The sequence below is a fragment of the Aotus nancymaae genome, unplaced genomic scaffold (genome assembly GCF_030222135.1).
Source record: "Aotus nancymaae isolate 86718 unplaced genomic scaffold, 86718_ANA_hifiasm-v0.15.2.pri h1tg000057l, whole genome shotgun sequence".
In the NCBI taxonomy this organism is placed as follows: Eukaryota; Metazoa; Chordata; class Mammalia; order Primates; family Aotidae; genus Aotus; species Aotus nancymaae.
The window spans coordinates 28,696,989-28,711,082 of NW_026988471.1; the positions used below are offsets into that span (position 1 = coordinate 28,696,989).

A 14,094-nucleotide genomic window follows, 5' to 3' on the forward strand; every position below is an offset into this window, starting at 1 on the left:
CTCCTAATGGCAGAGCTGGGACCAGAGCCAGGCCTCTGCTTCCCCAGCTGGTCCTTCTTTCCTTGCTCTACATGCCTAGCTCCCCATCACCCTGTGGGCAGACCCACAAGGTTCAGGTAGGAGAGGTGCCATGTTCACCAGACATCTATAGTCCATTCCAACACCCCAGGAGAGGCCTGTCCTGATGGGAAGGTGAACAACACTTCCCTAGAAGGTCCACTCCTGAGGCAAGCATGCCACTCATTGAGGCAACCCTTCTCAGGAGCCCAAGCTCCAGCTGCTAGTTGTACGAGAATAGCATTAGGCGGAAAGAATCACACACAACTTGTTGATGTGATTGCTCAAGGGTCCAGATCTAAGGGCCAGGGACCATATTGCGTGAGAGACAAGGGACATGTTTCTGCAAACAGAACCAGATAACTAATGTGGGCTTTCCTGGTGAATTCCAGAAGAGAGGAAGTGATAAAAGGCCACACATCCACCCAGTGACCTTAGTATGACGAGAAATCATGCTCAAATGAAAGACATGAGCAGTCAGAGCCCTCTGGTAAGTCTGCAGGGGCAAAAATTGAACTGAACTGTGTGTGTTTCTGCACTCTCACTTAGACACTAGGCTTGCCCCCAGGTATATTCCCGAACCTGCTGCACACTTATTTTCCACAATTCCCTTTTCCTATCCTTCAAGGAGAAGCCAAGCAGAAAGAGGTAGGGGGTGGGGTGCTCTGGACTTGGGAGCCCCTGCCAGCTGCCAATGTGCTGTCCGTAGGCAGGCAGGCAGGAAGATAACCTGCTTATCTGTCTGCTTGCCTACTACATTCTAGCCAAGATTTTGGGCTGGGCTTTTTTGACTGTTGCTGTGGCACAAAAATAGTTGACATTTCTCCTCCAAGTAAAAGATAACTCAATAGAATACAGTCTCAAATGAGAATTTTTGATCTCTTTGTATTAAAAAATAATAGCATGTTTTATTATAAAAAAGAATATATGTTAATGAACTCAAATTTGGAAAAGAGCAAAAGCAACAGAAGAAAATGAAAATCACTAATAATTAATTCATCTAGAAATAACTTCTGCTACTATGTTGGTATATTTCCTTATGGACTTTTTCCTTATGTACATACATAGTTTTTTTCTTTTACGAACAATTTCTACTACACACCTTCTTTAACTTGCTTTTTGAAACCTAATAATAGCTTCCAAATACTTCCTCATATTATTGAATACTTTTACAAAGTATTAGTCTAATTGTGGTATAATATTTTAGGTATACAATCTTTTAATTAACTAATTTCTTATTTTAGGCATTTAAGTTATTTCTAGTTTTTCACCATCATAAACAGCCACAAGGTAGGTTTTAGATAAGCCAGTAGGAAATATTTGGTTGTAGCCTGTACCTTAGGTATGTCAGTTGAAATGGAAACAAGAATTTCTATAAAGATATCTCTTGATTTTGGGGAGTTAGTGTTGTTAGTAGCACTCAACCAAGAAGTTGTTTCTTTCCTCTCCAAATGATGTTGATTCTGAGAAAAGAGGATAAAAGTCTTTGAAACATAAGAGGGAACACAGGGGCTAGAGCTGTCTGTGAGGCCTTCCTGGTGAAGGAGTCCCTGGCCAGCACAGTCCACGTAATGGGAAGAAAGTGGACAGGGAGAACCCTGCCACAAAAAAGCTTAAAGAACTGGAAAAGGGACAGAGACATCAGGAACCTTGAGGCCAGGGTGAGATGACTTAGCAAATGAGGAAGTCCGATTCCATTTGCAGAGGACAGGTGTGTGGCTATAATTATATTTATCTTAAAAAGAAAAGAAGAAACCTTTGCTAATAAATAGTATTATACAATTAGACACACAAAGTGCATATAATTGATGATTATAACATGGTGGGAGTACATGCTCAAAAATATTTTACCGATGGGGCAGACAACAAAATATAGTTTAGAGACCACCGACTTAAAGTAGAAACTTGACCATGGACAGAGCAGCACAGGAAGGGAGCTCTGAGGAGCTGCAGTCTGTGAATACCTGGCAAAGACAGTCCCAGTTTAGATCATCCGGTTTGAAACAAATGAAAAGAAAGAAACAGGGCCGGGCGCGGTGGCTTACGCCTGTAATCCCAGCACTTTGGGAGGCCAAGGTGGGTGGATCACGAGATCAAGAGATCGAGACCATCCTGGTCAACATGGTGAAATCCCATCTCTACTAAAAATACAAAAAATTAGCTGGGCATGGTGGTGCATGCCTGTAATCCCAGCTACTCAGGAGGCTGAGGCAGGAGAATTGCCTGAACCCAGGAGGCGGAGGTTGCGGTGAGCCGAGATCGCGCCATTGCACTCCAGCCTGGGTAACAAGAGCGAAACTCCGTCTCAAAAAAAAAAAAAGAAAAGAAAGAAACATTGTTCTGCCTGTGAGAGAGAGAGACTCTGTGTGTGTGTGTGTGTGTGTGTGTGTGATCAGTAGTCACTCCAATTACATGTTTCTTCTCTTCCAGTTTTCTTACCTCTCCTGACTGTTCCCCCAACGTCAACATTCTTCTGAAACAAGAGGTCTTTGCTAAAGGCTGTTCCTACAGAGAAAGTGAAGCGTGTAATTACTGACTCCCATTGACCAGATGAACTTCAGGGTGACCACTGAACCCTGTGGGCTATAAATGCCAGACTTGAAGCCTGCACTAGCACATTTCACTCTGCAGTGGTGCACAGCAGGGACAACTACAGAGCTCTCAAGATAAAGATCAGTGACTCTCCAGCTCTGAAGGTCATCTGTTTCCATCTTACTGACAGCCTGTCCTCATCTATGAGGACATCTCCTACCCTTCCTCACCTATGGAACTTGCTCTCCAGGAAGAGCGGCAAACCCATCCACATGTAGGTATCAGAGGTCCCATCAATCAGCAAATGAAGCCTGAAGGCAGAAAGGGTGGCTAATGATGAGTTTCATTGATGGAGGAAATGCTGAGCAGACCTTTATCATTCCAGTAGTCTATCAATACCTCAAAAGATCAAGAGTCAGAGGTGAGACTCAGAGCCAACTCTTCCACTTAGCTGCAACCTGCAGTGACTGTGGGTGCAAAGGAGGCTATATACTAAGAGAATTTTCCTACAAAGACTGCACCTGCAGCTCAAAAGGTGACTCAGGTCCCTGCTATTCCTGGGATACAGTTCACTTGAGAGGTGTTCAGGGACCCTTTTAAGAACGTGGCAAACTTTTGGGGTGGGGGAGGAATTGAAGAAAGGCTGAGAAATGCTGGTATTAATCCAGGTTCCTCTGAACCTGTCTGATCAGACTTCCTGAAGGGTCTAAGAATTCACAGTCCACAGGTGCATGGGATCCACATGCCAACCCAGATGCAGGGGGAGAAAAACCAAGGTACAGTGACCCTCAGGGGATATGTCCAAATCCTGACCCCCGGGTACTTGTGAAGATGACCTTATCTGAAAACAGAGTATTTGCAGATGTTATCAAGCATCCCAAAATGAGATCATGCTGGACTTAAGGTGGGTCTTCAATCCAAAAACATGTCCTGTGAACTCACAGATTTCAGACAGAGACACGGGAGGTGTGCCATGTGAGGACGGAGGCAGAGTTTGGAGTGAGACAGCTACAAGCTAAGAAATGCCAAGGATCCTCAGCAACACCAGAAGCTAGGAGGGGAGCATGGAAAGGATTTTCCTTCAGAGACTCCAGAAGGTACTAATCCTGAAGACATCTTAATTTCACACTCTTGGCTTCTAGAATGAAGAGAAAATACATTTCTGTTGTTTAGGCCATCTGGTTTGTAAGAATTTGTTAAAACAGCCACAGGAAACTAATACACAAGAGTGCATCAAAAGTTTGAATGATGTGCATATGCCTGTAATCCAAGCTACTTGGGAGGCTGAGGCAGGAGAATCACTGGAACCCAGGAGGCAGAGGTTGCAGTGAGCTGAAATCATGCCATGGCGCTCCAGCCTGGGTGACAAGAGTGAAACTCCATCTCAAAAAAAAAAAAAAAAAAAAAATTGAATTACCCCATTCTAGTGTTGCAATACCCTAGTCATGTGTGAAAGCATCCTTAGCCACTCGAGGGCTCCAAGACAGTGTTCCACCACCTTTTAAAAACAAAGCCATCTTGATGAACAGAAGGACCTCAGTAACAGGGCTGCATCCAAACCCTCCAACAAAAGCAAAACAAAACAAAGCAAGAAGCAGAAAGTCAGAGCACTGGGAGAGGGCTGAGCTGGTCCAGGAAGAATGTGAGGCTCCTCACTGCAGAGTCTGCTTCCATCTTTCCTGTGTGTGCCTGAGTGAGGCGCTCGAGAGGGGGCTCTGTGGATGGGCTAAGAGTATGTTTTCCATTTTTAAGCCAGGATTCATGCTACAGAGTAAAATCCTGTCTTGCTAGAGAAGACAAATACGTTCCCTTGACTACATTCCAAAACACCGGAAGGAGATAGACATCAGCATGGCCCTGGCACTTCTTAAAAAGTCACAGAATGCCTCAATCTGATGGTTCTTCAAGATTTTATTAATTTATAATATTATGTTCCATCAAAATGATCACTTTTTACTATCTTACTGCTCTGAATTATATCTTCCTTATTATTCTCAGCTACAGGGACCATAAATTAAAATCATTCAGAATTTACACACTTACAGTTCATTATCTTTGATTGGTATCATCTTGCTGCCTTTTTCTGGTCCTTCTATACCTGACAAGAAATATTGCAATAGCATCTAAATAGTATCCGACCCATGAATACTGAGTTAGAAAACAAAATAGTGACCACATCATACTAAAGGCAACCCATCCCCACTTCTCATCTTCACCACCAGCAACCGTTCTGCCAAAATGACCGAGAAAATGAGACTCTAAAGCTCTGAGAGTTAGGATTGGAATGTAGGACCCTGCCTGCCACTGTGCAGAATAGACAGGTTGCTTTCTCTTCCTGAACCTTCACTTCTTTCCGTGAAGGTCAAGGGAGTTGATTACTACTTCAGATTCCCTGAAGTAGCATGCTTGTGAGGAACAATGCTATTTCAGGGAACGAGTAGTGACATAATGAACTGACTAGAAAAGTGATGAGAAACCCATTCCTGGAAATTCCAAACACCTCTCAGTGTCATTACTGAAGGAGTAGAGTTCCTGGGAGGGCTGCGAGGCTGATCCTGTTTCCATGACTGATCAGTGCTGTATGAGTAGACTCCTCCATTAGACTCCAGAAAAATTAGCGGAAGTTTCTAACAGTGGTGAGCCTCTCCTAAGCTGTGTTTGGATGTGCTTGGAGGCTAGTGCATACATAGCAGCTTTTGCTATGGTTGTTCACACCATCATCCTTACTATTGCTAACTACTATCTGATGCTAAGAGCGATGACTTTTCAGAGCAATGGAAGTTGACACATTTCTTAAAAAAAAATGGATATTCTAATCCTGACGGATTCATCTAATGGGAAAAGCTTCACATTCAGTGTGTGCACTGACCCTTGGGATCCAGCTTCATAAAAATGTAAAGGTATTGATAATGTTTCCACGCTACAGAATGCTGAGAAGTAAACATTTATTTATTTTCTTCCTTCCTTCTCTCCTCTTCCCCTTCTTTTTTGTTTTCTCACAGCACTCTGTAATTTTCACATGCCAGTGATCACAGGTGAAGGATGGAGAAGGAGAAACAGATCACCAAGTGAAATGCACAATTTATTGGCATTGTTTTTAAATTTTTTTTTAAGGCACCAACTTTCAAAGTTATAATGTGTGACTCCATAACATCAATGGAATTCACAAAGAACACAATTGCCACTTGTAACTCTCTCTTAATTTCACTGAACTGTAATCACAATTCCACTCCTGGAATATAAAATTTAAAAAAAATCTATAATGACCCAAAATACATGTTTCTAGAGGTTAAGTGTTGGAATCTGGAGATAGTCCTAGGGGTGGCTGAATGACAGTAAGTCTGAATGGGAGTAAGTTAACAGTATAACAAGTCCAGTTATGCCTCAGAATCACCGAAGAAACTTACGAAAAATAAAATAAAACAGACTTCCATGAAAATTGAAGCTGTAATAGGATACTGTATTTCATTCACCAGACAGACAAACATAATACAGTCTGACAATACCAGATATTGATGAAGAGGTAAAGCCATGGGGAGGAATACCAATAAATCACTAGTGGGAGTGCAAATTGGTGCAACCACTTTGGAAAACAGATTGACATTACCTAATGAAATGGAAGATGGATGCACTGACTCTATCACCCAGCAATTCTACTCTTAGTTATATGCTTTAGAGCACTGGTCCCCAACCTTTTTGGCACCAAGGACTAGTTTTATGGAAGACAATTTTTCCACGGATGGTTTTGGGATGAAACTGTTCCACCTGAGATCATCAGGCATTAGATTCTCATAAGAAGCACGCAACCTAGATCCCCTGCATGCACAGTGCACAATAGGGTTTACACTCCTATGAGAACCTAATGTGCCAGCTGATCTGATAGGAGGCGGAGCTCAGGTGGTAATGCTGGCTCACCTGCTACTCACTTCCTGCTATGCATCCTGTTCCTAACAGGCCATGGATGGTACCAGTCTGCAGCCTATGGGTTAGAGATCCCTGTTCTAGAGAAATTCTTGAACATGTGCACCAAGAGAGATATGCAAAAATGTTTACAATAGTGTTGCTGGCAATAGCAAGAACCTGGAAATAATTCAAATGTTCAATGACAGTAGAAGAGATAAATTGTGATATCTTTATGCAAAGGATTAATACAGTACCAAAAGCAAATGATCACAGCTACATGTATCAAAGTGAGCAGATGACAAAACAGTATAATCGCATCTATATACAAGGCTGAAAACATGCAAACCTAGTCAATACGCTGTTTGGAGCTATATACATAGATGGCATAGCCATGAAAAACAGCAAATAAATGATTCACACAAAATGTGGGAGAGTGGTTACCTTGGAGGGTGGGGAAAAGTCTGTGATCTAGGTGGGTCAGAGAAAGCTCCAAAAAGACTGATAATGTTCAGATTCTTAAGCCTGGTGGTGAGAATCTAAGTGTTGTTGGTTTTATTGCAATTGCCAATCTATGCATGTATATTATATCCACTTTTTGCTAAATTTCCTAATAACAAATGTAAAATATACAGATACGTAGGCTCCATCTCAGATCTATTGAATCAGAATCTAAGGTTATAGGATCTAGGTAGTATTTTCTATAAGTTCTCCAGAAGAATTATGATGTATTGTCAGGTTAAGAGTCAGTCACCTATACACACACACACACACACACACACACACACGCACGCACACACACATTCCTATCACTAATCCTAAAATTCCTATCACTATCCAGGGAAAAGCAGCTTAAAATATAAGTCAAGGTCAAGCAATCCCAAGAAAGTCATAAAAACAGAAAAAGCCCAGTAAAGTGCATAGAAGGGAAAGTCTCTTGTAGTTCTGTGATGACAAGATGGAGGCTGATGTATAAGCCTGAGAGCATTAGTTGTCTTTGCACCACCTCCAATCTCCCTCATCAGTTTACCCGAGACCTGACTGCTAGACTCTCTAGCAGCATGAGCCCGAGATGATCTCTCTCAAGAATCTGGCCACACAGCAGGCTCTGGTCCTGGTGTTGCTACAAACACAGAAGCATGATGTGGTGCAAAGTGCGTTTTCTAGGACTCATCACAGTAGGTATTTAGACCTGGACCCACATGTACATGCTGTGTGATCTTGGGCCAGGCTTGACCTCTCTGAGGACTGGTTTTCTTATCTGTCCTGCCTCTCTCATTGGAATCCAATGAAAGAGCATAGGTGGGAGTGCTCTGCCAACTGAAGAAACTCCCTTGAATGTTCAATAAGCCCATTGCCATTTCAGTTATTACTTCTCCCTAAAAACCAGAAACATAGGCTTTCAATTCTGAGTCAGTAGAGTTTTCTGGGTCCAAGACATTGAGAGCCCTAAGATTTGGCTTGGTGAGACCTAGACTAGACTAGGGCTTAGTGCCTCCATGTCTCTCTCTAAGAACCTCAGCACATATTTAACAACTTCCCACTACTTTCCTCTGAGCCTACCTTTCCTGATAATAAAGAAGGGGATATTCATAAACAGCTCAGGACCATGGGAAGCAGCACACCAAGCAAATGTGCCACCTGAGTATTTATAAACGGCTTTGAAACAAACATTTAGTCAGTTCTACAATACCTTCCAAAGTAGGATTGCCAGATTTGGCAGTAAAAATAAAAATGCAGGACACTCAATTACATTTGAATGGTTCTGTATAATTGGAATAGTTTTTAGTTTAAGTGTGTTCCAACTATAACATGAGACACACTTATACCAAAAAATCATTTGCTGTTCATCTGAAATTCAAATTTAATAAGGTCTCTTGTATTTTATCTGACAAGCCCATTTCAAATACTGATCAGCACTTTCTCTTACAGGGAAATCTGCATGGAAGAGAGTTATGAAATCCTACTTTTATTACTTGGTGAAAGAATAAAGGGTTGGGCTGATCTTGAGATGGAACTTGTCTTCCTCCCTTCCTTGCATGGCCCAAGAAGTCATGGAAATGCACAGATATCAAAAGCAGGTTTCAAAGTAAACAGAGCAGAACGGAGGTGAAGTCTCATCATTTTAAACAGAAACAGGCATTCCAGCCTGGTCCCGACCCACCCAGGACATCACCAGTGGCCTCTCCCTTACCTCTGGGCATCTCCTGAGAACGCTCTGCCTCAGGGCCATTCAGAAAGTCCATCTGGGAGGCCTCCTCGGAGGGGACGTGGCGCCAGGACCAGCTTTGGTTCCTGAGGTCATGCAGTGGAGGGGAATATTCCAGCTCACAGGGGAAGTCAAAGCTGCACTCCAGACCTGCAATAATAGCCAAGGGTCAGTGGAACAAACCATTTCCCAAACGTGGCTTTCCAGCCCCCTCCACTCCACACTAGGAGGCTGGCGTTCATCTCCTCCACATCCTTTGCCCTGTCCAGGGGAGATCAGTTGTCAATACCACAAGGCTCTGTATTGGCGAAAAGGGGCCTAAGAGAATAAAATGTGCCCTTTCTGTAACTCATATTATGGGAGGTGTTCTCAGAGAAGGTAGGTAAAAACCAGAGCTAACTAACAGGTTGAATGGTGAGAAGCTCTGCATCTTATGAAGTTACCTGAAGACACAGAGGGGCTGAGGGTGAGGGGGCAGAGCCTGCCCAAGCAATCCGCAAGGGCTGAGTCCAAGTCTGGTCTGCTTTTAGCAGCCCAGTGACTCCAAGCAAGAAAACTCACCTCTCTGTCTCTTAATTCCCTCACTTATAAATTGGGTTGATAATTACCACTCAAGTTTGCTGTAAGAACTGGTGGTAAAACATACTGCCTACAAATAGCTAATGTATGCAGGGCTTAAAACCTAGATGATGGGTCAGAGTGAACAGGCAACCTACCGAATGGGAGAAAATTTTTACAATCTATCCATCTGACAAAGGGATAATATCCAGTATCTACAAAGAACTTACACAAATCTGTAAGAAAAAAACAAACAACCCCATCAAAAAGTAGGTGAAGGATATGAACAGACATTTCTCAAAAGAAGACATTTATGCAGCCAGCAAACATGATAAAAAGCTCATCATCACTGATCATCAAAACCACAATGAGATACCATTTCACACCAGTTAGAATGGCGATCATTAAAAAGTTAGGAAACAACAGATGCTGGAGAGGATGTGGAGAAACAGGAACACTTTTACACTGTTGGTGGGAGTGTAATTTATTTCAACCATTGTGGAAGACAGTGTGGCGATTCCTCAAGGATCTAGAACTAGAAATATCATTTGACCCAGCAATCCCATTACTGGGTATATAACCATTACTGATTATATACTAGGTATATAACCCAAAGGATTATAAACCATTCTACTATAAAGACACATGCACATATATGTTTACTGCAGCACTGTTCACAGTAGCGAAGACTGGGAACCAACCCAAATGTCCACCAATGATAGACTGAATAAAGCAAATGTGGCACGCTCACACCATGGAATACTATGCAGCCATACAAATGAGTTTATGTCCTTTGCAGGGACATGCATAAAGCTGGAAACCATCATTCTCAGCAAACTAACAGAGGAACAGAAAACCAAACACTACATGTTCTCACTCATCAGTGGGAGTTGAACAATGAGAAAATATGGACACAGGGAGGCGAACATCACACACGGGGGCCTATCAGGGGGTGGAGATCTAGGGGAGGGATATGATTAGGAAAAATACCTAATGGAGATGATGGGTTGATGGGTGCAGCAAATCACCATGGCATGTGTATACTTATGTAACAAACCTACACATTGTGAATGTTTCCCAGAACTTAAAGTATATTTAAAAAAAAAAAAAGGAAGAAGAAGAAGAAGAAGAATAAAGAAGAATAAAAGAAGAAAGAAGAAAAGAAAGGAAGAAGAAAAGAAGAAGAAAGAAAAAAGAAGGAAGGAAGAAGAAGAGAAAGAAGAAGAAGAAGGAAGAAGAGGAAGAAGAAGGAAGAAAGAAGAAAGAAAGAAAGAAAAGAAGAAGAAAGAAGAAAGAAAAGAAGAAAGAAGAAGAAAAAGAAAAAGAAAAAGAAGCAGTAGCAGCAGCAGAAGAACTACTCCTCCGGATGGCCTGGGAACTTCAGAATGCTTTGCCAATTACCAGAGGAAGATAAGGCCTGCACAAAACCAGAGCATACCAGAAGCAGTGGCCCCTGTCACCTTTAGATTATTAGTGCATCATTATAATGCTAAAGACCCCACCCATAGAAGAGAATCACTGCCACTTTCTGCACGTGTCGTATGAAGAGCATGTTCATGATCTGCACCTGGGTGTCTGAAGTTCCTCTGCACACAAGCTTACGTAGCCCCTGCCCCATGTCTAACCCTGTAACATTCGCCAGCTTCCCACTGCTCTGGGAGAAGCTGTCTTGAGAGCAAACACTCTCTCCTTCTCCATGCCTGGCTGGGAATAAAACTTGCCTGCCCTTCCCCACCCCCAACAAAGAAAAAAAAAAACCTAGATGATGGGTTGACAGGTGAAGCAAACCACCATGGCACATATATATCTATGTAACAAACTACACGTTCTGCACTTGTATCCTGGAAATTAAAGTAAAATAAAAAATTAAAATAGTAATAAAAATATAAAAATGCACTGCCTATAAAAATGGACCTGGTCCATAGCTGATGCTCTGAAAAATGCTAGTCAGGCCCTGTCCTTTCTGATTGATAAGAGAACGGTCGTAGGGAACTAGAGTTTTGCTCACAGTCCTGCTTTGCCAGCTCTATAATCTACGCTTCGATCTCCTCTCCAGAGGGGAGGGCCAAGGCTTTATTAGTTAATCAGGGTTTATTTTCTCTTGAGGAGTGACTGGGGAGGGTCACTGGGTAAGGAGAGAGAGAGAAGGGAGGCAGGAAGGGACCATGCCCTGGGATGTTTTGCTCTTTGTTGGGCTTCTCTGGGCAGACTCTTTTTGTCCGATGATCCCACGTTTGCCCCACTTTTAGGGTACATGGGCCACTGAGCTTCTCTTCCCCTTCCCGGCTCATTGTCTGCTATCCAAAATGGCTGAAGAACTCTGCACATGGTGGGTTCTCAAAGCTGGCTGCTAGATTAACAGAAGATGCCAAGACACAAAACATTCAACTACCTCTTACTTCATCCTCTCCCCCAAGCCACGGGAACAAGAAAAAGTGGCCAATGTGACAGATGTTGGACAGACAATATGAGGAATTCAGTTTGGGTCCACACTTGACCAGTTAGCGTTCACGTGTGAACTTTGGCTTCCTCATCTACAAAACAAAGCGTTTATAGATGAGATGATTCCAGAAACAAGCACTTGGTGAAACCTGAGCTGCAGCTCCATCTCTGCCACTGATTTGCTGGTGACCTTGAGTAAGTCACTTAACCTCTCTGGGCCTCAAGTTCCTCAAATATAAAATCTAGACCAGATGTTTTCTAAAGTTCCCTCTTGATCGGGCTTTTTAAAGATTCCAAAGTCCTTGGTCTCAGCAGAGTTATAATAGCTAATTTGATAACTCAATCTTTGTGGCAGTGCTAATGGGTACTGTGTCCCAATTAGCATTTGTGCAGTTTAACAGCTGCTTCTGAGGCTACTACTACCCCAATCTCCAAGACAAGTCTGGTGTTGGAAATTTCAGAATACAGTGGGGGCAGATTCTAAGGCAGGCAGCCCATCACTGGATTGTCTTCTGATGGGCGTCCACACCCATAGACAGCTGGCCCTGCCGCAGAGTGGGAGCAAAATATTCTCGTTAACACTAACCAAACTATTTAGGTGTAGGAGAGAAGAAAAAAATCCTTCAATTACACTTGTATTGAGTGTCTTTCTGTTCCTTAGCTGCACTCCAGGATCTACCATCCTTCCGGTCCTAAGGTTAGTACCCTTTCCCCTTTCGTGACTCAGACAACTCGCCTTCACTGTGGCAAGCTGAAATGGGTAGCTCTCACTTTGAGTTGATAAGTCACCTGCTTCAGAGTTGGTGTCCAGGAGCCACAGGCTGCTTTAATCTTCAAGATGTACTTGAAGACACCTGGTTTTCATAGCAGACTACAAAGAGAAAACTAGTCCAACGTTTTGTACTTCGCAACATCAATGTGACAAAAAGGGATTAGCCATGAAACTGACTAATAAGGAGAGGTGTAGCCATGAAATGTAACTCCTCTGGGGAGGGTCCACAAGACACATCCACATTGGTAGATGTTCACTTCAGAAAAAGGGAGAGAAAGCCACCAGTCACTCTCATTCCACATTGACAATTATCAGTGCCTTTCCCAAAGCTTTCCCTTCTGCAGCCATCTCTATCTTGATTTTTATCCTTCAATGAAAGATGACCTATTTCTATCTGAGACAGAGGTGAGGTGTGCCAACTGAGTTGCCTCCTGCCTAGCAAATGTGCCCTACATGTGTATTCAACAAACTGACAGTGGAATGTGCAATCCCAGCACCAAGCATATTAATTCTGGGATCTTTGAACTCTGGAGAGTTTAAGTGTGATAATTGGCTGTGTTTGGGCCAGATCCTGCCTAGTAAAACAGGCTATGCAAATGACCTGATTATCAAATGAGTTCTTCTGAAATTCTTGGTTGTAGCAACCTCCTTTTAGCTGTTAAAGCTGTACTTTCTAGCTTTAAATAGGAATGGAGTTAACATTAGTAATCACTTGGGTGAAACTGAATTGGACTTTCCTACAGTCTGATTTAATTTCTTATAAAACGTGGAGACACAGGTTTTTCTCTCTCAAACTAGCCTCAGTGCCTCTTGGTGATAATACCTTGGAACTTGTCTTGTCTAAAACACCAGGTTAATTCGTATTTTCCTTGAGCCTTTTCTGAGGTTCTAGGCTTAGTGTGCTTCTTGAATATCTCTCCTTCACCCTCATCTGACTCAGTGCCTGTGAGGTAGAGACTGCAGAATCTACTTTACAGGCGGGACTCGGGTCTAGGGCTTCAGCACAGCACTCACCCCTCAGCAACGCAACCACAGAGGCAGGTCTACACCCACCCAGGGGCAGAGGTGGGAAGCCACATTCACTCAGCCCCTCCTGGCAGTCTGCCAGGCAGTGTGCTGGCTGTTTTCCTTCCACCACTCTATTTCATCTGCAGAACAACACTGAGAAGTAGATGAGTTCTTTTTCTCTCTACAGGTGAGGAAACTGAGGCTTAAAAAGTTTTCTTGCCCCCAAATCAAAGAACTACCCCAAGGCAGACCCAGAAAGTGACCTAGAACTGGATAATGTGGAATATCCAGTGCTGTTCGTCTCTCTCCCGCAGCTTCAGAATCTCAATTTAGGGCCAAAGATTAAATTACACAATAGATGAGAAACCTATGGAGTGTTTTATCTTGGTTGTTCTTAGACCCAAAACCTGCAAACTTTTCCTATCTGAAAAGGCTTCTCCATGATAGGGACAGAGCTATATTTTCTCAACATCAGGCCCATTTTGCAGAATGACTGTGACCTTCAGGAGGATCCAGAGATCTTGACCTCTTTTTGTTTTGGCCCAGGAGAATCTGATCATTGAAAAAGAGTGATGAGAAAAAGACACACTTTCTAGGACCTGCTGATCACATACGT

General features: G+C 42.9%; 1 protein-coding gene across 1 annotated transcript in view; it reads right to left on the minus strand.

The window, feature by feature from the left end:
* Positions 1 to 14,094, minus strand: part of ALK (ALK receptor tyrosine kinase) — a 752,988-nt gene that overhangs the window by 515,730 nt on the left and 223,164 nt on the right. The window contains exon 3 of the mRNA XM_064363964.1: positions 8,684 to 8,848. Within this exon, the coding sequence (XP_064220034.1) occupies positions 8,684 to 8,848 (165 nt within the window). The remainder of the gene's footprint in view (positions 1 to 8,683; positions 8,849 to 14,094) is intronic.